A 22,887-nucleotide genomic window follows, 5' to 3' on the forward strand; every position below is an offset into this window, starting at 1 on the left:
ACCAGAAAGAGGTTTCAAGATGGCAGTGAGTCAGGCACGCTATAATAAAAATTGCAATCTTCCTACAAATTCAGGGAGCTTAATTGGACAGATATGTCATGTTCGCATCAATCTCAAGAGGGCTCTGCCACGATAAGAAAGAACAGAGAGAGAAATAATTTCTAACAAAAATTACAACTGCAGCAGTCGATATGAAATATGGTTAAGTAAACTGACCTTGTTAAGGGACAGAGACAGAGCAATTATATATGCGACAGGTGCCATATGATCAGAGCAGTGGTGCCTCGCAGGTGAGGCCGGACATAATATCAGGAGACCTAAAATGTCAAGCTGTAGCTTAGCTACTAAAACAGTGACAGCAGGGACAAATTTTGAAGATTAAAAATTTAATCAAATAACTGTGCTCAGTGTGAGGGCAAGTGAGTAGATGTTTATACAGGGAGGAAGGATGCACAAAACAAATGTGAGCATGGGGGATTTTTAAGCTGCCCACACTCTGAGTCAGCTAACAGCATTGACATCACTACAGAGAAAAGCATTTGCTTCCAGCCGCAGCAAACAACTACTCTTTTGTTTAGTTATTCCTAGAATGTAAGAGCAATGGAGCATATTCTGGGAGCTAGTCAAGAGGATAAAGGAGACATTTAAATAGAAGGAACCTGAGGCATGTTTAGGAGAACAGTCCAAGTAAGGGGACCGTGCACAAGGCCAGTTAACAAATAAATGCATTCATGAGCATATTTGCGGCTGGCAACAGGACCCCTACAGCTGCCTGTAACAGCTCCATAGAAAGAAAAGGGAGCTGATTCACCACTGCTTTATTCCAATTTTATATTGGTGCAACTGCAGTGATATCAAGGGAGTTTCCAGTTTCACCTTTATGGAGCTTCATTTAAATTAATAGTGTCAGACTGGAGTAATGTCACAGGGAAGTAAACCCAGGATTTCAGAAGTGCTCATCCTTAAAATATGAAAAGGAATGAGCAGCAAAGTTTGGCGTAACAGAAGTTTATTATTTATATGAGAGTAGAATAGAGAGGCTGCAGCCAATCAGTGCCCATCATGCAGACCACTGCTCAGACACATAAGAAACAGTTCCTGCCCCCAAAACCAGCTTGCAGTCTAAGTAAATAAGACAGAAAAAAAGAGAGGGAAGTGATTTGCCCATGGTCACGCAGACTGGCAGCCATGAATAGAACCCAGATGTCCTAACTCACAGTGTCCTATCCACTAGACCACACTGTCTTTGCTGGGTTTTAAAAAATTATTTCAAGCTAGAAAATCTTTAGGGAAATAGCAGTTTGTAGGACAGCTGGAAGGAGAACACACTTTACCAAAAATCAACCAAATACCAATATTGACAATAGCAGCTTTTCCCCTTCCCCATTCCCCCAACCAATGTAGCAACCTGCATAGAACTTGAGGGATGAGCACATGCTGAAGGAGGGAAGAATTTGGAGGAGGCACCAGGAAGTCAGTCTGTGTTCACATGGTTGGAATGCTAGCTGCAGTTCCAGCATCTGTGTAAATAGTTCTCTTAATAAGGTGCCAGTTCAGTTTTAGAAACATGGAGTCCTTTAATGTTATCACAGTACATAAAACAGCCAAGATTTTTTTTAAATGGTCTCCTTACTATATAGAAAGGAAGTGAAAGAATTTGTCAAATGGGGGATTGTTTTGTAACCCATATACCAACATAACAAACCAAAGAGGCAAAACTGTAATTAGAGTGGTTAATGAGAAGGCGGAATGCTGGAAGCTGGAGTGCAGCCCTGAAGGTGCACATCTGCCAGAACCTAATTGCTTGAGCCCCAGCACCTCTTTCTTTACAAATTAAGCCCTGGTAATGGCCTCTCTGACTCAACATCTCCACTCCAAATAGGTCTTTGCTCCTTTGCCTTTGAAGGCTGCTCTCCCTCCACTGCTTTATCATTTCACCCTGGGAGTGGATCACTGATGTCATCCATTGAACTCACTGCATGCTCACAATTTACACTACTTCACTGAACCACCAGGAGATGCACATACCACTGCCAAGGGGCCAATTTAGCTTATTACTGTAGCCCTCATCCTTCTTCCACACATGTCCTGCCTGCTGGTGGTTATCCTCGCTTGGCATGGCTTAGAGTAGATTTTAACCTCTTTGAGGCAGGGACCATTCTTACTTGCACTACAGTATTGCAGAAGCACAGTAACGGGGCATGGCTCCTCTCCCGCCTTCTTCCCCACAGAACTGCACAGACTCCAGCAGCTGTGTCTTCATCGAACCCTTTAATCGTCAGCTGCCTCCACCATTTCCACAGCAGTCTATTTACAGCACAAACAGCCCTGTCCCCAGGACTGATGGGGGACAGAGGTCTCCCACCGCTGAGGCCTCCATGTAACTAGCCCTCCCCTTCTTGGGCACTTCCTTCTTGCCTCTTTATCAGCCTTGGGCTGATGGGCTAATTAGCTCCTTATCCCAGCCAGCCTGATTGTCTAATTACCCCACCGGTTTTCTCTGGGGAACTAATTAACATCTGGGTGATCAGCGTGCAGGGTCACCTATTCCCTTCCTGCACACTGTCACAGGCACCTACCAGGATTGTGGCCCCCCTGGGCTTGACACTGTACAATCCAAGTTTGGCACACCTATGGGGTGCTGCAAAAACAGATGGACAAACACGAGAAAAACATTTCGTATGGGGAGCCTGGGAGAGACCAGGTGTCCCTTCCTCCCAATCAAAAGAGGTGATTAACCTACAAGAGTGAGACAATTGTCTGAAACACACATGTACATACATGTGTGTGCAATGTTACACATAACAAACACTCTCTGACGGCAAGGATGATGGACGTAAAATATTGTTGCACAGTAGGAAAGCATAGCTCCTAATATTTCGATACATAAGCTGAAGTCAATGCTTTGGGCAACATGCAAAATCAAGCCTGATGCAATTGCTTTAGAAAATACCCTAATCCTGATAATTCTCTGGTCTGCACAGGGAGCACCTCTCCACTCTTATAAGCAGGAGGTGCTCTCAAGATGCCAGTTCCTAGACTTCCATTCTGTCTGTCAGCGAGCAGCTTGACCAGTAACTGCTTCCAGAAAAGGAGATCAAAAGAAAAACCAAGATCACTCACTTTAATGAAAGCGACTGAAAAGGAGAGCTGTGTGGGGAGCAGAATTTCCATTTTGTGCGAAATTTTGCAGTTTTAAAATTTGTTTTCATTTTGGAATTAGAGCAAAAAAGATGAATTTTGAAATTTCCCATTAAATGAAATTTTTTAACAAAATATTTGGGTGAATTGAAATGTTTCATTTCACTTTCAACTGTTTAATTGTTTTAATTTTTTATCATATAAAATAAATTTCAAAACAAAATATCAGACATGGAAAACCAGAATGTTTCGATCTCATCAAAATGTTTTTAAAATACATTTCAACCAGCTCCACTTACCAGCTAAGGGTGCTATTCTGGCTCCACTGAAGTCCATAAGAGGTCTACCACTGACTTCAGGAAGGATTTCACCCTAAAACTCTGGACGATATTTCCATAGGATTTGGTGGGCATTGCAGCTACTGTGGAAAGCTGATCTGATGGACTCTCGTTACCTTTGCCCAGTAGTACACATGCTGTGAGCCTTCCCTGCCCCAGATAACCCCCCTTCTGGGCACCACTCCATTTCTTGCATGGAGAAGGGGGTTTTATGACATCTTAGTCTCACATTCTCCAGGATTTATTTATCTCCACGTTTACCGCATTGTTTCACTCCTCTGCTGGACTCCACAACTAATGGTGTGAGTTGGTATTTAGAGCAGAGAATAATTCTCTCAAATGCTGGAGAACTCTCTAAGGTAACTTCTGCATAGCATGGCTTGACCCGATCTGGCAGCTGGCCTAATTTAAAAGGTTGAGATACAAAATTATCCAAGTACCAGAAAAGCAATCTTTCAGATTCTGAACTGCTAACAGAGTGTTCCTGTACATCCTTGACAGCTCCAAGGCTTTAATCCTATGCTACTTTGAATGAGTCTTTCACAATGTTATTCTGCATTCATCCAGTGTTTTTGTTTTTAAATAAAATCTTATTCTGGGGGACTGGATCGCATAGGAGCTTGGCAAATGGCTACTGAGCCTTTTACATGAGGATCACCAGCACTAATTTAGACAAAATCAGCTGGTAAAGGTTAGAGTCTCACCCTCAAATCAATATACATGGCTCATAGGAAACGAAGTGATGTTTTCAGTCCCAGGCTTAGCAGAAAGGTGTCTCTGCCACTGAAGCCACCACCATTCATAGCATCAGGACTGAGCCTCCAAGCAGGGACCACAGGCTCAGGTGCATGGAATTGCCCTGTCATTTTTCCAGGTGTTTGTGGAGTCACGTTGCTGGGACAGGACAAGGGGAAGCTGTTTCAAGGCCAGAAGAGACCATTCAGTCACCTAGTCTGACCTTCTGTACAACACAGGCTATTACATTGCACCCAGATACCCCTATACTGAGCCTAGTGACTGCAGTTAGACCAAAGCATTTCAGTCCTTGGGAGACTAAGCAGTTGCGTGCCACAGGCAGGAAACAGGCGAGACCAAGGTGCAGCAATGCCCGAGGCCTGTGTGATGGCAGGGAATTGATTAGGTGAGATGGCTGCCCGCCTCTGGAGTTAAAGTGTGCTTTTCAGTCTTCAGGAGATTGAGTTAGAACATAAGCCACGTTACAATAGGCCGTGTGTTGAATGCAACGATAAAATTACAACTAATGCTCCCAAGAAAAGAAAGGAATCACTTTATGGGTATCACGTCCCATTCAGTACACTGAGTACAGCACTTAATGTTACACTAAATTATAGTGTAATGTTTAGTTTGGATACTTTGTAAGAGAAGAAAGAATGTTATAGGATAAGAAATGTATTATTGCATTAAAATCCATAATATACTTGCAAATTAACAGCTCCTGTCCAAGAAGCAAATATGTATATGCAATAATGACATACATAATAGGAGAAGTACCTGATTTCAGGAGATAATAATGTGCTCCCTAACTTCATTTTTTTCTCAGTAAAGAACCTGGATTACTGTTTTATGATTTACAGAGAATCTGTCCGATTACAGTAGCCTTTCCTAACTGAGCACCCCTGCCTCAGTTTCCCTCTCTTCCAGGCCCCTCAATAAACACTGCACAGGCTTTTCTCTCTTGGCCAATAATAACCTCTGTAATTATCCTATGCCATTCGAAACAAAGTCCTTAAAGTCCAAATCAAAGTTCAAATCTTCATCCTTCCCTGCTCTTCATCAAGCCTCTGCCAAGCCCTTCTGCCTGGAGTCTTTCCCTGCTGTGGCAGCCTGTTTGAGTCATTTACTCCACCTGGGGAGGCGAGTTAGCTATATCCATCTTTCTTTAAGAGGCCAGCCACCCTGTGAGAGTAGCCATTAGGCTATTGGTACTGTGCCTTTAAGAACTCATGAAGTAAACTACCAAGCAAAAGTAGAACTTGCTGCTGTTTTGAAGACTGTTGATAATCTCCAGTCCCTGAACAGAGCAATCCTCTTTATCCTGCTACAACAGCAAACACCAAAGAAAGCTCTCTTCATTCTATTACAAGTTGTGTGAACTCTCTGCTACTTTTCATAACAGACTTTACCACAGCTTTCCAGGCAGCAGGAGTTTCCCATATAAACTGATGGCATGATCTGGCCCTACTGATGATAATGACAACAGCCTTCAACACATTTCAAGGCTCCTTTGACAGATAAGGTGCACTTGAAGCACAACTACACCATAAAATGACACAGGTAGTATGTTCTGGGTACCTCAGATAGCGTTAAGATAGTGAAAGGCCAGCTGAGAACTCCTTCAAAGGAAAACCCCTCCAAATCAGCATTCTAGACAAAAGCATAGCACAAGAGAGGCAAAACGGTCATGGAGAAACCATGCACAAGACCAAAACCCAGGAACTCTGGAGTTTAATCCTAGTCCTGCCAGTGACTCACTTTGCAACCTTAGGTAGGTCACTACCCTCTCTGTGCCTCAGTTTCCCCTGTCTCTAAAGCAGAGATAATGACCCAACACACAGATATACTATGAGGATTAATTCTCTTATGTGTCTACTGACGTTATAAAATGCAAAGCGTGTTGCTTTAATTTACTGTGAAAGTGTTTGATAATTGTTTACTAGATCTCTGCCAAGCAAATCAGAAAGTTACACCCAGTCCAGCGTTCTAAAGCTGTTCGATAATTTACTGTAACTGCTACTAATCAAATTTAAATTAATAAGAAGTCCTTGTATATAGTGCAGCAGAAGAGATTCTTAGTACAACACCACATTTGCTATGCAAAGTAATAGCAATGTCTTTGATATTGATCCAGCTTGGTGCCCCTGGAATCAGAGGCAACCGCAGCATGGAAATGGAAAGCTGAAGTAGCTTCAGCATGGAATAAGTTCTCTTTTCTCCTGATAAGTGGCGCTGGAATCAGTTTTAGACAAGTGGAATATTAATCCTTTGATTATTATTAGCTGGGCTTCCTAGAAACACTGGGCCTCTGATTCAAATTACTTGTCCTCCTCCCCTCTACACATGTATGCACCGGAACCAGGTACAAGGGCTGCATGCTCCTCTGCAGAGGGAGGGGATTTGGTTATTTCCTTTAGGGCCAGATTGTGACTCATCCCATCATGGCTGCACAGAGGAGTAAGGGAGAATCAGACCCATGCGCACACACACACCCTGCATGACTGTAGTGGGGCTCCCCACATCTTCAATCTAGGGGGGAGTAGGGTGGAAGTTCAGGTGCTGCATAACGGCTCCTCACCTCCCTTGAACAGGTGGTTAGGGAGGAACCAGGGTCTTGGTTGTCACTCCCAACACACCAGCCAGCAGATCCGAACAGCGCAGTAGGTGGGGGAGTAAGTGCCACCCTTTTCAAGGCTGCAACAAATTCCTTTTCCTGAGAACAAGTTGGGGGCAGGATAGACCTACGAGTTAGAGTGAAATGGGGAGAAGGAAGTGGGGTTGCACCTTGGACGATTCCAGTTAGTAAGAGAAAAGTCTAAGTTAGAGCTACTGCCACCAAATTGCCTTGCGTACCACCAGTAGCATAACTCTACGAGAGTCCCGGGATGAAATTCTACCCCTACTGAAGTCAATGGCAAAACTTCCATTGACTTCAATGGCGCCAGGATTTCACACACTGTTGAAAGGGCAAATGCCCAGGTTTGTCCTTGACACTGTTTGTGGATATGGCCTTGCGCCCGGGATTCTTTTATGGCACAAGAGAAGCCTTTCACACCTGGCCATTATAGATCTGTGCAGTGACCTTATGTGCAACCATTTAAGCTTCATTTTATGGGGTAGGTTGCATGGCTATGTTTCATGCCTCGAGGATGAAATGTGCCACCATCCACTATTCTTTGTAAGCAAGTTAAACTGCTGTCATTCAGACTGCATCAGCTCTGACAAGCCCCAGGAAGAAAGTCACATCTTTAACAGGAGTGTGCATAGCTGGAACCATTGATTATACTCTCAATGGACTGTAATCACATGCCTAAATCAATCAAGGAAGTCTGGCATTATTTAATTACTATGCTGCATTTGACCTTGGGGAGTACAGCACCAGTCTAAAAGATTTCTTTGCTGTCAGTTTTCATTCCAATAGTTTCGGTATCACGCACAGTGATAGCTGCAGGACACTTTGCTACATTAAACTCTCCAATTAAAATATTCTTTGTATGTTAGATAAAAACCAAGGACAATAAAATCCCAGCGTTGTTCATGCAACATAGATTAGTTTTTACTGAAATCAGACATACAATAACCATTAAAAATTACATATGACAGCAATGTTACTGCACAAGGTTGCCACCTGACTCCTTAGTACTTCTAGCACCATAAGTGCCCTTTGTCCGTATCTGATCTTTATCACTTTACTTCTATGACTGTATTATTTTCCTTTGGCCCTTCAACCTATCAGATCTATGGGCGGGGCCAGATCCTCATCTGATATAAGTTCAACAGAACTAGCCAGTTTATCCCAGCTGAGGAGCTAGCCTTCTGTCTTCCAATATTCTACATCTAGACCTAGATCTCAGTTATATGTGACATTAGATTTTCATTGGGGGGAAAACAAATTTAACATAAATTATAAAAACTAAAATAATGCTAGACGTACTGAGAAAATACACCATGGAAAGAGGGACATTTGAGCCAGTTAGGTTAGGTCCTACTAACCAACTGAAAATCAATATTCTTCCTTTTCCGCATGGTATATGATGTATACACAGTATCTCTCAAAGGACAACTTCCACTCACTCCACTGGACTCGGTGTTGCACTTATTCTCAGTTTCTGGCCCTTGCTAGTAAAAAAAGTGCGAACAATATTCATGAAAAGAATAATGGTATCTTGTTTGTAAGAATTTTATATATAATATGAGCAAATGATACTTCTATTATTCATCCATTAGCTTAATAAATTTTACTAATATTCCTACAGATAACAACTGCTTTCCTAATCTAAGGGAAATCTGGCATATTCAGTATGTATGTAGAAAATATCAACTAAAATGTTTTTGAAATGGCATTTTCAATTAACACTTCAAGTCAATAATTACCACCTGAACCCTTCACAACAATTTATAAAGTAAATAGCAATTAAGAATGCCATGTATTCATTAAAAATCTACAAACAAAACAAAAATATCCTTTTTCTGAAGCTGTCCCGAACTGTTATACACCTGCTTAGGAGAGAATCACAATGACTTATTGAGCAATTTTAGCCTCATTTAGTTTGTATGTGTACATAACACATAGACTGCAGTGGCAGTCATAGATTCTGTGCCCAGTATGAGATCTTGAAATGACTTGTGACTCCATTAGAAAGAATAACCTGTAGCCCATATTAAATGTACTAATAGCTTTGTATTTACTCAGGATAACAGCACAATTATCCCTTGTCACCACCATGCACTTCTCTCAGAGGAAGATTAATGGTGAGGGGTGCAAGATTAGCATGTTAAATGAGGCACAGTTAAGAACCACATTGCTGGAGTTTGAGAAGGAGCTGGCAAAAGCTGGGAGCCCTGATATCAAAACATGGATAATAATACAAGCAATAGAAAACATCACAAGTGGGAGCAGGGTGTAGAAGAGAGGACTGGCAATTCTGGGAGACTGAGCCCCACCGGGTAAGGGCAGCTTTGAAGACTGAAATTGAGGCAGAACTGAATGGGAACACAGATATTAAGTTAAATGTGCATCTCTAATATGGACACAGAGAAGGGTAAAAGAAAGCTCGATAGTAAAAAGTTTACCATGTGAACTTAGCACTGTGCAACATAGAAATATGGAGGGGCATCTATTTGATCCAAAGGCAACATTCCTGGCCTTCCATGACCCCATCCTAAGCTCTCAATTATTATTAATTACTTGTATTTTAGTAGCACCTGCAGGTTCCATTGTGCCAGGCAGAGTCAGAAAGAGTCCCAGCTCCAATCTAAATAGACAGACAAAGGGTAGGCACAGACAGGGCAAGTGATTTGTCATGATGCAGGTTAACGTCAGAACTGAGAGCCCAAGATTCCCAAATCCCTGGCCTGTGTGCTATCTGATCCACCATCCTGCCCTAATAGTCTAGGCATACCACAAAATGTGCAGTATTTCTCACAACGAGATTTTTTTTTAAAATGTGTCTTAACTTTTATTTCTGAGACACACTGTGCCAGGTGAATACAGCTGCTGAGATCACCTTCTCTCCATTCCCACCACAGACGATAGCGCTGTACCTTGTACTCTTTGTTGGATACAGCAAATTAATGTATGCCCTGGGTATTACTTACAGCAAGATAGGCAATAAGTGTATTTTTGGAAGTTCCCTGACTGCTTTTGGAAGTTCCCTGCCATTTGCTTTATAGTTAGAGCCATGTTGAGGAATCCATTTGCAACACAGATGCACTCATAACACAGTTTGATTTTGCCTGTGTTGGTGGTACAAAGAATGCTATGAAAAGTCATAATGCAGCCATCCAAAACTCATCCAATAAAGACTTCTGACCATACCATCAGAAATTCCTTTTGCATCTTTAAAAGGATGCTAAAATTAAAGTTACAGTTTGACTAACTCTAACTGCTTTGTGGCTTGTTGTAGCCAAGAAGGCCAATGGCATATTGGGCTGTATTAGTAGGAGTATTGCCAGCCGATCGAGGGAAGTGATTATTCTCCTCTATTCGGCACTGGTGAGGCCACACCTGGAGTATTCTGTCCAGTTTTGGTCCCTGCACTACAGAAGGGATGTGGACAAATTAGAGAGAGTCCAGCAGAGGGCAACAAAAATGATTAGGAGGCTGGGGCACATGACTTACAGAGGCTGAGGGAACTGGGCTTGTTTAGTCTGCAGAAGAGAAGAGTGAGGGGGGATTTGATAGCAGCCTTCAACTATCTGAAGGGGGGCTCCAAAAAGGATAGAGCTTGGCTGTTCTCAGTGGTGGCAGATGACAGAACAAGGAGCAATGGTCTCAAGTTGCAGTGGGAGAGGTCTAGGTTGGATATTAGGAAACACTATTTCACTAGGAGGGTGGTGAAGCACTGGAATGGGTTACCTAGGGAGGTGGTGGAATCTCCATCCTTAGAGGTTTTTAAAGCTCTGCTTGACAAAGCCCTGGCCGGGATGATTTTGTTGGTGTTGGTCCTGCTTTGAGCAGGGGATTGGACTAGATGACCTCCTGAGGTCTCTTCCAACCCTAATATTCTATTATTCTATTTTGCTACCAGATGTATCAGAAGCTTGTTCACAAGACTTTGGAAACATTAAGAAATATAAGCCATACACCACTTCACTTAAACTGGAAATATCAGGCAGTTTATTATTACTAATCAGACTTGCTTAATTCTTTTCAGTATTAGTCCCTTGCTAGATTACTGTCAGCCTAAGAACCTTCTCAACGATGTAAGGATTTAGGATAATATAATCTCAGTTATTAATAAATGTTCTAAACTTTCCTTTCCAGGTATTTAAATTGCTTCTCTTAGCTTTTTTCCAAGCTACTGGTTTTCCCTGGTGAAATACAAACCTCGACATTATTGAAAGCATTGGTGTCTCAATGCACAGTTGCCCTTCATTCTTCCCTTTAATTTCTCTCTCTTTGGGGAGGCTAGCCTGCCAGGTGACCTCCTACAGTTCCAACTTCTACAATGTGCTGCCTGGTACGTTTGATAAAATGCATCATTCAGAAACAGCTGGAAATCAAACTTCAGTCTTAAGTGCAGTGATAGATACAAGCAATGCGCTCAACTTATTTGTATTTCATTACATGACAGCTGTTGAAAGTATTTGACTAGTTACTAGATAGCAGATAACTTTTGGCTTAGTGGGAGTAGAGTCATTTTAATCTCATGCTGTGTGATCTCGCCACTCTATGACACTATTTTTCCGTAAGAGGTAGACAGCACAATGTGATTTGAACTATATCTGAAGTTCAAGAAAATATGATCTTACTGTTAATTCTGTCATTTGTATTATTTTGTATTGGTATAGGAACAGGATTTAGGGGTCTCAAATGAGACTGAGGGCCCACTGTGCTAGGCACTGTACCAACATGTTATAAGAGACCAGCTCTCCCCTGAAGAATTCATCATCTAGAGAAGAGGCAGGAGAGAGGGAGGGTGAGCCTCACTTTTCAGGTGGGGACTGAGGCAGACAGAGGTGAAGTGAATTGCCCAAAAGGTCACGCAGGAGGAGGCAGAGCTGGAAATTGTACCTAGATCTCCTGAGTCACAGTCCAGGGCCTTCACCCTAAGAGCATCCTGCCTCTTTTAATAAAAAAGGACATTAACCAATGAGGAAGAGGGTGCATAGTCTGAAGTATTGTTAAAATGTAGCTTTGTAAGCACCGTTCAGTACCGTGTCATCACAGAAATAAATGTCATTAACTTCAGGATACATTTCAGTATTTTCAAAGAAGCATTCATATTCTCTAAATAAGTCACAGAAATTTGCCAGTTTGCCTAGTGACAATCATATATATACAGGATAGCTTTAGCTACAGAGAAAGTGAGTGAGGATTCAGAGCAATTGGTGAAGGATAAGGAATTGTGCAGTACTATACAGCATTACACTGAATGATGCATTCAAGAAGAAAATAATTTCCTTGTTAGGGATAACTTGCAAAACTGCAGAGTGCAAGAGATAGATCTTATAGTGATACGGTGTCCCTGTAGCCAGATAAAGGAATCTATAAACATAATCTGGCCCATGATTTAGACATAGCACTTAGTGACAAATTTAAAAGCTGGAATGTGGATAATCCCAAGAAAGGAGGAAGAAAATGCATCGCAGACCCATTAACCTGGAAGAACAAATGAGAAGAGTTTACCTGTGGTTAAATCCCTCTGAGCACTGCTATTTCTTGGTTATGCAGCAGGAGAATCTCAGATGCAAAGCAGAAGATGCTGAAATCTTTACATAGATGGCACTGCATACCTTCCACACATGAGCTGTTAGAAAAATCCTTGCAAATACCAAAAGGATTCTTGGCTGATAATTAGATTCAGAAAAATACACTTAATCAAAGTGACACCCTTACTTCTTGCTACTATAAAATGGGCCTTGTGGCTCTCTGCATTGATTTTCTGAAAATATCTGCTGGCTGTTTAACTTGGGCAAAGAACGTGATCCTTATGGACCTGCTTTCCAGACACAGTTCTGATTTTTTTTTTTTTTTCCCACTCCCCCAGCTGACCGCTCTGCCCAGGGTAAAACTGACAAAGAGTGGGGTGTTGGAGGCCAAACACTGATATAGTCAAGAGTACAAAGATACAGAGGGAAGCTCTTGTGGCATATATCCATATTTATCAGTTCCACAGATGTGCTTTCTCAGCTGACTTTAATCAGTAAAAATCAATTTCACTTTAGAACCAGAAACTTTCATTATAAATTCCTGTCTTACATCAACAATGGATTGTTACACTCAGTCCCTGCTCCTCTCCTCCAGCACCCCAGCTGACCATGCTCCTACAGGCACATGCTTGCAATATCATCTAACAGAGGATCCCAAGTAAAGCGGCATCAGAACTTTATCATGTTGCCAAGTTAGTTAAAAGGCAGCAAAACATAAGCAATGAGCATCCCCCTCCCGATTTCACTTCAACTCCCATCAGGTTTTGTCCTTTTGGCATTGGCTCAGATATAAATGAGCTCAATAACATTTGTTTTATTGCACAGCTTTATTATATTCTGATTGCTTTGACTGCCTGCATGGCAACAGAGTATCAGTGAACCATAAAACAGCGGACTTGCCATGCCAGATCAGACCAAGGGTCTGTTTACTCCAGTAACCTGTCTCTGACAGTAGCCAACATCAAATCCCTCAGAATAAAGTGCAAGTGGGCAATTAGGGCCTGACCCAAAATCTATTAAGGTCAGTGGACGGGCCTTCTTAGAGCAACCTACCCAAAGAGGAAAATTCTTACCTACGCCTGTTAGCGGTTGGCTTGTACCCAGAAGCATGGAGATTGTGTCCCTTCTAAATGAAATTTAATCCTATGTTAGGAATTATGGGTGTCCTAATTATATATATATATATGTCTAGTCCTGCTTTTGAATCCCACTAATCTATAGGCCACAATGATACTCTGTGGCAATGAGTTCCACAGATTAATTATGAGTCGTGTGAAAAAGCATTTCCTTTTTTCCATTTTAAATTTGTTGCTTTTCATTAAGTATCCCCTTGCCTTGTGCAGGAGGAGAAATAATATATAGGAGCACTCAATTCTGTACGATTCATTATTTTCTCTACTTTCATAATGTTTCTTCTTATTTATTTCCTGCTTGATTTATCCCCATCCTCTATCAAGGCTTACTAGAATTCTATTTTGCAATTACAGTTTCAACCAGTTTACCTGTTTGAAGGCTTATTGTGTAGTGTTTGCATCTTCAACCCCACATCTCTTTTTAAAAATAGGTACAACATTTGCTACCCTTCAATTCAGTAGTTGATTTCAATGAGAGTTTGCATATATTTGTTATCAGCTCAGTCATTTCATTCCAAAATTCCTGCAGAATTTTTGGACGCAATCTCTGCTCCTACTGCTCTTTAATTTAGCTACTTAGTTATTTGCTCTGACACCTTCTCTTCTGGTGCCTCAATCTCATCTTTCTTACCTAAATCCAGTGTAGGTGTCTCCCCAACATCCTCTGTGGTGAAGATGGTTCAATAATTCTCCAGCCAACAAAGCTTTCTAATAAGACAGAAAGCTAATCGCTGGCTTCCTTTCTGAGGCAGGGTATTCGTAGCCCTTTCAAGTTGATGCTGCTCGATAGGTGTGCATCATTTTTTGAAAACATTAACACTCTGGGGGAGCTTCCAAAAAGGCAGATACAACACTAATTCTTTTACTTTGCTCTTTTAAATAAATCAGATAGTTTGTTCCATTGAGAGTTTGCTATTCACACTCCAACTCTAAGACCCGGATTGTGGCCTGCATACATCATTATTTAAATTGTCCACAATGCCCTGGGCTGTTCTCACAGGGACTTTTCATCTGATATAAAACACCACATTCCTGTCAAAATTATACCAAAGCATTTCAAGGCATATTTCTGAACTGCTTGATATTTATGACAGGTTTCAGAGTAACAGCCGTGTTAGTCTGTATTCGCAAAAAGAAAAGGAGTACTTGTGGCACCTTAGAGACTAACCAATTTATCTGAGCATAAGCTTTCATGAGCTACAGCTCACTTTGAAGTGATAAATTACAGCTCACTTATGCTCAGATAAATTGGTTAGTCTCTAAGGTGCCACAAGTACTCCCTTTCTTTTTGATATTTATGAGTAAGTATAGGAATGCCAAAAATGTTTCCCCACTTTGCTCTGCTAATCTAACTCAGCTAAACATTAACCTGGTTTGGAACAGGCTAATTTACTAGTCAAAATTACTCTAGGAGCTCGATTCATCTCCAAGATACTATGGTCATCAGTCCCTTGAACTGTACTTGGTCCAGGAGAGTAGAATTTTCAAAAGTGTTCTGCAGGGATCTAACTGCTGCCGCAGAAATCAATAAGAGCATTGACTTGACCCTTGTTACGTGAGCATGGATTATTGACATGAGCAAGGATGACAGGACTGGACACTATCAAAGAAGTTAAATATTTCCAAATACAGTGTAGAGTTTTCAGTACTGGCAGGTTTAGGTGGAAAGCCAAACAACTGGATAGAACAGCACCAAAAGCAAGTGAATTAAACAAAGAAACAAAGCTAATGGGTTTGCCAAGTTAATACAGAAACATCACTCTCAAGCGAGCAGCTTCATACTAAAACTCAAGCTAACTTCTGAATCCGAGACACCTGTATCCAGACTAAAGCAGAGACTAATGACCAGTGCCAAATGAGAATAAAGAATAAACACAAAATCTGCAGTGACTCAAAAATTAAGCAAAAAGAAAAGGAGTACTTGTGGCACCTTAGAGACTAACCAATTTATTTGAGCATGAGCTTTTGTGAGAGCTGTAGCTCACAAAAGCTCATGCTCAAATAAATTGGTTAGTCTCTAAGGTGCCACAAGTACTCCTTTTCTTTATGCGAATACAGACTAACACGGTTGTTACTCTGAAACCTGTCAAAAATTAAGATATTTCACATCCATTACAATGATTTAAAGATGGACAACAGTAGAACTGTAATGTTCATCCTTATAAAAATCACTGTCGTATTTTTTAAATTCAGATATTTTATTGTGTGACAGTCTATTTCCAATCAAATTCCCATTTTCCCTGAATAAAGCCATCTTAATGGACATGATACATCTACATCAGTTTTAAGTAGTGACTTCTAAGGGCTTTTCAAAACATTGTGAATCAAGCATTCATTCTTGAGAATTACCAGTTCTTCTTATGCAGCTATTATGTGATGGATATTGTTTTAACTGGTTCTTTAAAATATAATTTATGAATTATAGCTATTACACACCAGCACACACCCTTTCCCTTTTTGACCTCCAAAATATAGCTTTATAAATTTAATCTACAGGTTTGAAAGAAAGCTTAAACACTGTTAGAAAGAGATTTTAATTCCCAACTTCAGAAATTAATAAGTTAATTTTATTGCCGGATAGTTTCACTTGTTAAGTACTCCAGGTATTCCAAGTGGCATTGTGACATGACTGCATGGCTGTCTTTAAAAAGGTACACCCCAGTTATTCATAACTATCCAAGAGTTAACAACCCAGCAACGTAAGATTTGCTTCACCATGACAGGGCTAGCTGTTTAGGCATTCAACTAATTTGTGGGAAACAACCTAGAATATTGTAGTTTATCTCTTGGCATTATAGCTTCTTGGTTCTTTTTCCATAAATATGTTTCACTGGAGGGCAATTCCTTATTCATTTGTTTTCACTGATATCCTAAAGGAGATCCCTTAAGTCTTTTCTTCGTTTTGATTTACCTTTGCAGACCTGTTAATCAATCACTGCGAGTGGGGAGGAAAAGGAAGCTTTCAAATAAAATCCAAAAGGCCATATCCCAAGCCAGTCCAAGAAGCAAACAATTTTGCAACATCTCCAGCAGTCCTTTGCAATCGCTCAGTTCAAATTAGCATCATCGCTGCAGACAGAGCCTGGGAGTTAAGTGCAGCCAGCACTGTACTCTTAAATAAATGCAAACTCTTCAACCCAAACCACAATTTCTTAATAACCACATGGCCTCCAAATCCATACACCGGGGGGATCTCCACCCACAGTGAATCACAGAATATCAGGGTTGGAAGGGACCTCAGGAGGTCATCTAGTCCAACCCCCTGCTCAAAGCAGGACCAATCCCCAATTTTTGCCCCAGATCCCAAATAGCTCCCTCAAGGATTGAACTCACAACCCTGGCTTTAGCAGGCCAATGCTCAAACCACGAGCTATCCCACTAGTTTTTTAGCACCTGAGGGAGCTCCCGGAACCTTCGCGCGTCTCCATTAGATCCCGCACGGAATCCCACTCTCAGTGGGTCAATGAAAAGAACACCCCCCACCCCCCACCCCCCTACCCCCACTGCCCAGTTAATCCCCCTTCGCCTGCAGCCCGCCGCTGCCCCTTAAGAGTCCCTGTGATGGGAACGTGCCTTCAGCACCCTGGAGAGTTCCCTGGGCGCAGCCAGCGGGGGCAGCACCTAGGCGAGCCGCCTGAGAGCAGCCAGCACCCCCCACCCCCTCACATCCCCCCACACACACATGCCCTTTGGGCCAGCATCCTCTCCTCCAGCACCCCCCAAGCCCAATGAGCTTTGGCAATGCTCCCTCTGCCCCCCGCCCCTCTCTACCCTATGGGCCAGCAACACCCCAGTCCTACTCCCTCTTGGAACCCCATCCCCTGGGGGCTAATATGCCCTGCCCACCCCATACTCTCTGTGCCAGCCCCCTGCCTCCTCGTCCCTGACACCCCCTGTTCCCCTGCCCTGGGGGCTGACGTCCCCTGTCCCCCCCCCCGTGCCCTGGGGGCTGACGCCCCCTGTCCTCCCCCCGTGCCCTGGGGGCTGACGCCCCCTGTCCCCCCCCCCGTGCCCTGGGGGCTGACGCCCCCTGTCCCCCTCCCCCGTGCCCTGGGGGCCTCCCCTACCTGTCGTCGTTCTGGAAGGCCTGGTCCCCCAGCAGCAGGTCCCGGAACCGGTAGCGGGGCGGCAGGGGCAGCACCTCGGACTCCAGCTCGTTCATCTTCAGGGAGGCGATGTCCAGGATGACCCCGCTTCTGCTGCCGCCGCAGCCCCCGCAGCCGCCCGGCGACGAGAGCCTGCCGGAGAGAAGGGGACGGATGGAGCCGGGCGGGAGCCTCTGCCCCAGCAGCCCCCGGCCCGGGGATCACCGGGCAACTAGCCCCCTCCCAGCCCCGCCGGGACACTCGCCTGCCCGGCCCGCGGGAGCCCGCCTCGCTCAGCAGCCCCGGGAGGAGCCGGGACAGCCGCGATGTAGGATTGGACGTGGGGAGGGGGGAGATCTGGGGGCGCAGGCTTCCCCCCGCCCCCCGCTCGGCACGGCACCGTGGGGAGGGAGAGGGAAGTGGCGGCTTCCGCTCGGGTCCGTGTGGCTATGCCCGGCCCCCCACCTCCTCCCCCGGCACGGCGAGCAGGGCAGGGCTTCAGGGGAAAGGAAAAGCCCAGCAAAGCCCGCCGGCAAAGCCAGGGCAGCGCGCTCCTAGGGAAGGGGCGGCTGGGGGAGCCATAGCTGCCGCGTGGGAAACCGAGGTGCACTTTCCCCGCTGGCGACGCTGGCCCTTCAACCACTCGAGCAAACCAGCATCCAGCTAACAGGCCTGGGCCAGTCCTCCGGCCATCAGCCACATGCCCCGGCTAGGAGGGTGTATTCCCCCAGCTCCTGGCAGCCCGCTGCCTAGGAGAAGGGGCCGGGGGCAGGGGCGGGGGGCTGCCCTGCGATTGTCTGGAGGCCGGGTCAAAAGCTGGGGTTCTGGCGATACTCTGAAGGAAAGTGCTCCAGCTAGCGACAGTGTGCCTGCGGGATCTCTGCAGCCTACACGAGCGCTCGTCCCTCCAGCTCCAAAAGGCTGAGGAGAAAAAAAAAGAAACCCGGCTATTTTTAAACAAACTTTAGGGATAAAAGGAGGGGAATTCAATCGCTCTCCATTCCGCTGTGAGCTACTAATTGCCTGTTAAAGAGTTTGAGTGGAGGACACTACACGAATGGTTAAACCAAGCCAAAATTGTTCCCAGATTTTAAAAAATCATGTCTATGATGTCATGTCTATAGAAGCTGGGTGACATTGTCCCTTTAAATCAGCTCTCCGAGGAAGTCACTCTATGCCAGCATTGGAGTAACTCAGGCTTCGCGGGAAGGCTGGAGGAACAGGAGAGCCTTAGAACTCTATGGAGGGAGAAGTGGCAATGGCTTGGCAGGAAGTTCCTGTCCCTCTCATCCAACATGCTATTTTAGGGCTCAAAAATGACAAAGGCTGAATGACTCCTGTATTGTGACTTAGGTTTAAAGGGCCTGATTCAACACACCCAGAAGTTAATAGAGAAACTCCCACTGACTTTGAATCAGGTCCTTAGACCACAACATGCATGGCCGATAGGAATACAGCGACAGAACCTCAGAGCATGATTCCAAATTGGTATTTACAAGAAGACAGCTGGGATGGCGGCCAGGTGGCAGAAAAGCATTCCAAGGTCCTTCACACCCTCTCACACTTGTTTTACACCAGTAGTAACTCAGAATCCTCTAAGATAACTTGCCAGTTGACTAAGTTATAGAACTGCAACGCACCACAGTTCTTAAGGGTGTAGAGGAGCAAGTGGCATACAACATTGCTGCTGAATGCAGCCCAAGAAGCTAACTGAACTCATTCCTCAGCACTTTGGATCAGCATCTTCCTCACTGCATTTACCACAGTCAGTCCTATCCCTTAATTCTATAATCAGGGGCTGTCCGACTCTTTTTACCTGCCGCACACACAATGAAAGCCAAAGTCTGCACTGATTGGCACTCCATGCAATCCCTTGGGCCTCAGTAAGGAAATATAGGGGTATAAATCAATTCAGAATTTGGCCTTGTATATTGAAATAGGTTGAAGTGAGAAGTTGAGCCAAATTCCACTAAAATCAAGGAGTCCCTCTGGGTTTACACTGGTGTCAGAGCAGAAGTTGTTCCAACTTCTTTGATCTTACAATGTAAGGAGAGATCTAATTATAATTTAATGGCAAAGCCCCAAGCTGAGGCTTTCCTGCAAGAAGAATTTAGCTCTGGTGTTCTGCAAGTTGCTTTTATTTGGCCACATCCTATCTATATTTAATAATTATAGGGTGAAATCCTGGCCCCAGTGATGTTGGATCATATTAAAGAAGTTCTGTATTAAAATCACAAATGAGTTTGATTCCCCATAGTTTAAATTCCAGGGTATTACTAATTAAGAGGTCTCTTGGTTTTTGGTACTCTTTCTCTTCCTCTATTTGTGAAACTTGCAAGCTGCTAATTGTGTTAGTACATTCTAAGACAGAGTCTGTTCTCAAAGCAATTCACAGAGAGAGAGAGACTCAAAGCAATACTCTAACAACAGAAACAGCACCCAGAGACTCCCCGCCCTTTTGTTGTATTAACAATTGTGATTAAAATAGAGATAGAGGATGTATGTGGATGGATGCTTGGTGTGGATAATAACTGAATGATCAGGGAGGTGCCAGCCTAAGAATCCAGTGTCCATCGGCTGAAGAAGGCATCAAGTGGAAATAACCAGAGGACCCCCCTCCCCCCGGAGGGCAGACTGGAATCCACCCAACAGCCTCAAGAATGGGAGAACCAAAGAACAAGCAGCACGGAGCCGTCAGGAATGTGCTATCTGCTGATTGATTCAGCAACAGCAGGATGAAGCAATTCCCATAGACTGGCATAGGAAGAAATTTCTATAAAAAGAGACTCTAAAAAGTGAGAACTTGGGGTCTGATTCTGCAAACCAACTTCCAGGAGCATCAGATGAGCATCTGACACGGCCCTGCTCCCTCCTCATGTCCAGGCCACCTGGCCAGTGGCTTGGCATGAGCAACTCTAAGGCTGGTAACTATGATAACAACCTTGCAGAACCTGTGTGTGTGTGTAGGAATGTGTGAATAAATATGAGATTGAATGGAATGTTATAGCTGTAACTAACTGCTTACTATGATTCTTTCTGTATTTACAATAAATGTGGTATTTTGCCTTTTTCCCTTTAATAAGATCCTGCTGGTTTTTAATTTATTGGTATAACAGTGAGACCAATAGCAAAACTCCCATTGACTTCAGTGGGGCCAGGATTTCGCCCCTAGAATGGATGCTAAGGGAAATACTAGGGTTATTGATTTTTTTCATCTCTGCATAGGATAGTGTACACATAAAACTAGAGGAGTCAAAGCTCTCTCTTCAGTCGTGGACGATTACAATTCCACTTGCAGGGCATTTCCTCTTTCAAAGGGTGAAATCTATTGAACAACAAGTTCCTGTTTAAAGGAAGATCCCATTCCCTTCCCTAGAGGGCATATAAACTGTTAAGGCTCCAAGACCACACACAGATATACACAGTGCCATGCAGAAAGGGAGCATTCCACTAATTAGTTTCCAGTGGGCAAATAAAAGCCCCAATCCTGCAAATACTTTATGCACATATGTACTCCCATTGAGTTCAACTGAAATATATGAACTCAGGGAATTACTCACATGTGTAAAGTTACTTATATGTGCAAGTGGTTGCAGCTCTGAGCTGGTGCAGAATTTACTCATAGAATCATAGACATTAAGGTCAGAAGGGACCGTTATGATCATCTAGTCTAACCTCCTGCACAATGCAGGCCATAGAATCTCACCCACCCACTCCTGCAATAAACCTCTCACCTATGTCTGAGCTATTGAAGTCCTCAAATCATGGTTTAAAGACTTCAAGGTGCAGAGAATCCTCCTGGGGGAATTCTGCACCACTGTGCATGCACAGAATTTATGTCCCCCGCATATTTCTTTGCTTCTCTGCAGAAAACCGGCTTTCTGACAGGAAAGCAAAGGGAAGCCACAAGAGCGGTCATTGTGACCCTCCCCAGCAGTATGTTTTGGGTACCAGGTCAGCCAGCAGAGATGTAAATCACTGAGAGGCAGTGGGAGGGACTGGGGAAGACCCGGCTGGTGGCTCCGACCCTGCGCCAGGCTCAGCTGCTAGTCCTAGCTGGGCTGGGGAGGACGGGACCTCCTCTTCCACTACACGGCATCTGGGGCAAGGTCAGACCCACCCCCAGATTTTTCCCCCAGCTGCAGGAAGCTCTGCAAACTCCCTCCCCACCTCCCACTTCCTGCACCCATCACTCCTCAGTTGCAGGGGGAGGGATCCCTGAACAGGGAGCTGCTCCCCCATCTGCCCAACCTCCATGCAGCCAGACCCCCTCATACCCAGACCCTGCTGTCAAACCTCACCCCAGCACTCAGAACCGCCCCCCCTTGAGAAGCCCCACTCCCTCTGCACCTGGACCACCCTGACAAGCCACCCGCACCCGGATCCCCATCCTACTGAGCCCCACTCCCCCAGCATTTGGACCCCCTGTCAAGCTCTATCCCCCCCCAACCCAAATACCCCCCACACTGAGCCCCAACCACTTTCACCTGGACCCCCTGCAGAGTCCCATTACCATTGCACCCAGAACCCCACAACAGGCCCCTGCGCATCCAAATCACTCCCTGGCAAGCTGTGTGCATCTCACTGTTGGAGAGAGTGCTACTAACACAATACAAGAGCTTTCTAGACCCCAGGAAAACCCTGTCAATGTCCTCTGCATAACATTCATAAGAATAAGAAATTTATAATGCCAGTCTCTCCAGCAAGTTGGGAATTCCATGATGTTGGGATGTCACAAAATAGTCAAATCGTGTTCCAAGTTCTAGTGGATCAAAGTGCCATAGCCAAGAACATTTATTGCCTAGTAGTCAAACAGCAGTGGAAAACAACTTAACATGATTTATTGTGGTTTAATTTCAATCCTTGCTTCCAGAACCATGTGCAAGTTAAAATTTGCATGCAGTGTAAGGAGTTATAACAACATGGATTAATGAGGTATAATTTTGCTCCGACTCACACAGTCGGTTTACTCCCCAGCAGTGATAACCTCACACAAAGACTGGGGATAGAGTTCAGCTTGAGGTCTTGGGAGCAGGGAGATGGCTGGACTGAAGCTAATGTGATCAGAGAGAAATTAATCTGTTTTATTGTAGATCTGGAGCTAGACACAGTCAGTCATTCTCTTGTATTTGTAAACATGATCTTTTAGAGTCTGATTTAAGAGGAAGCTGACTACTGCATCAGCCTTGGTTTTCATCAATAAAATTTTTCACGTATGGGCTGGCAGAAATCCTGCTCTTCTCCTGCTGTATTTGAACACAGGGCACACATAGCAGCTATGCTGCTGACAGCACCATCATC

General features: G+C 44.1%; 1 protein-coding gene across 3 annotated transcripts in view; it reads right to left on the reverse strand.

Annotated features, from left to right (window-relative positions):
* KCNT1 (potassium sodium-activated channel subfamily T member 1) overlaps positions 1–22,887 on the reverse strand; it is a 201,179-nt gene that overhangs the window by 157,209 nt on the left and 21,083 nt on the right. For all 3 annotated transcript variants that reach the window (XM_048823209.2, XM_048823210.2, XM_048823208.2), the window contains exon 2: positions 17,569–17,739. In XM_048823209.2, the coding sequence (XP_048679166.1) occupies positions 17,569–17,739 (171 nt within the window). The remainder of the gene's footprint in view (positions 1–17,568; positions 17,740–22,887) is intronic.

The sequence above is a fragment of the Caretta caretta genome, chromosome 16, assembly GCF_965140235.1.
Source record: "Caretta caretta isolate rCarCar2 chromosome 16, rCarCar1.hap1, whole genome shotgun sequence".
Classification (NCBI taxonomy): domain Eukaryota; kingdom Metazoa; phylum Chordata; order Testudines; family Cheloniidae; genus Caretta; species Caretta caretta.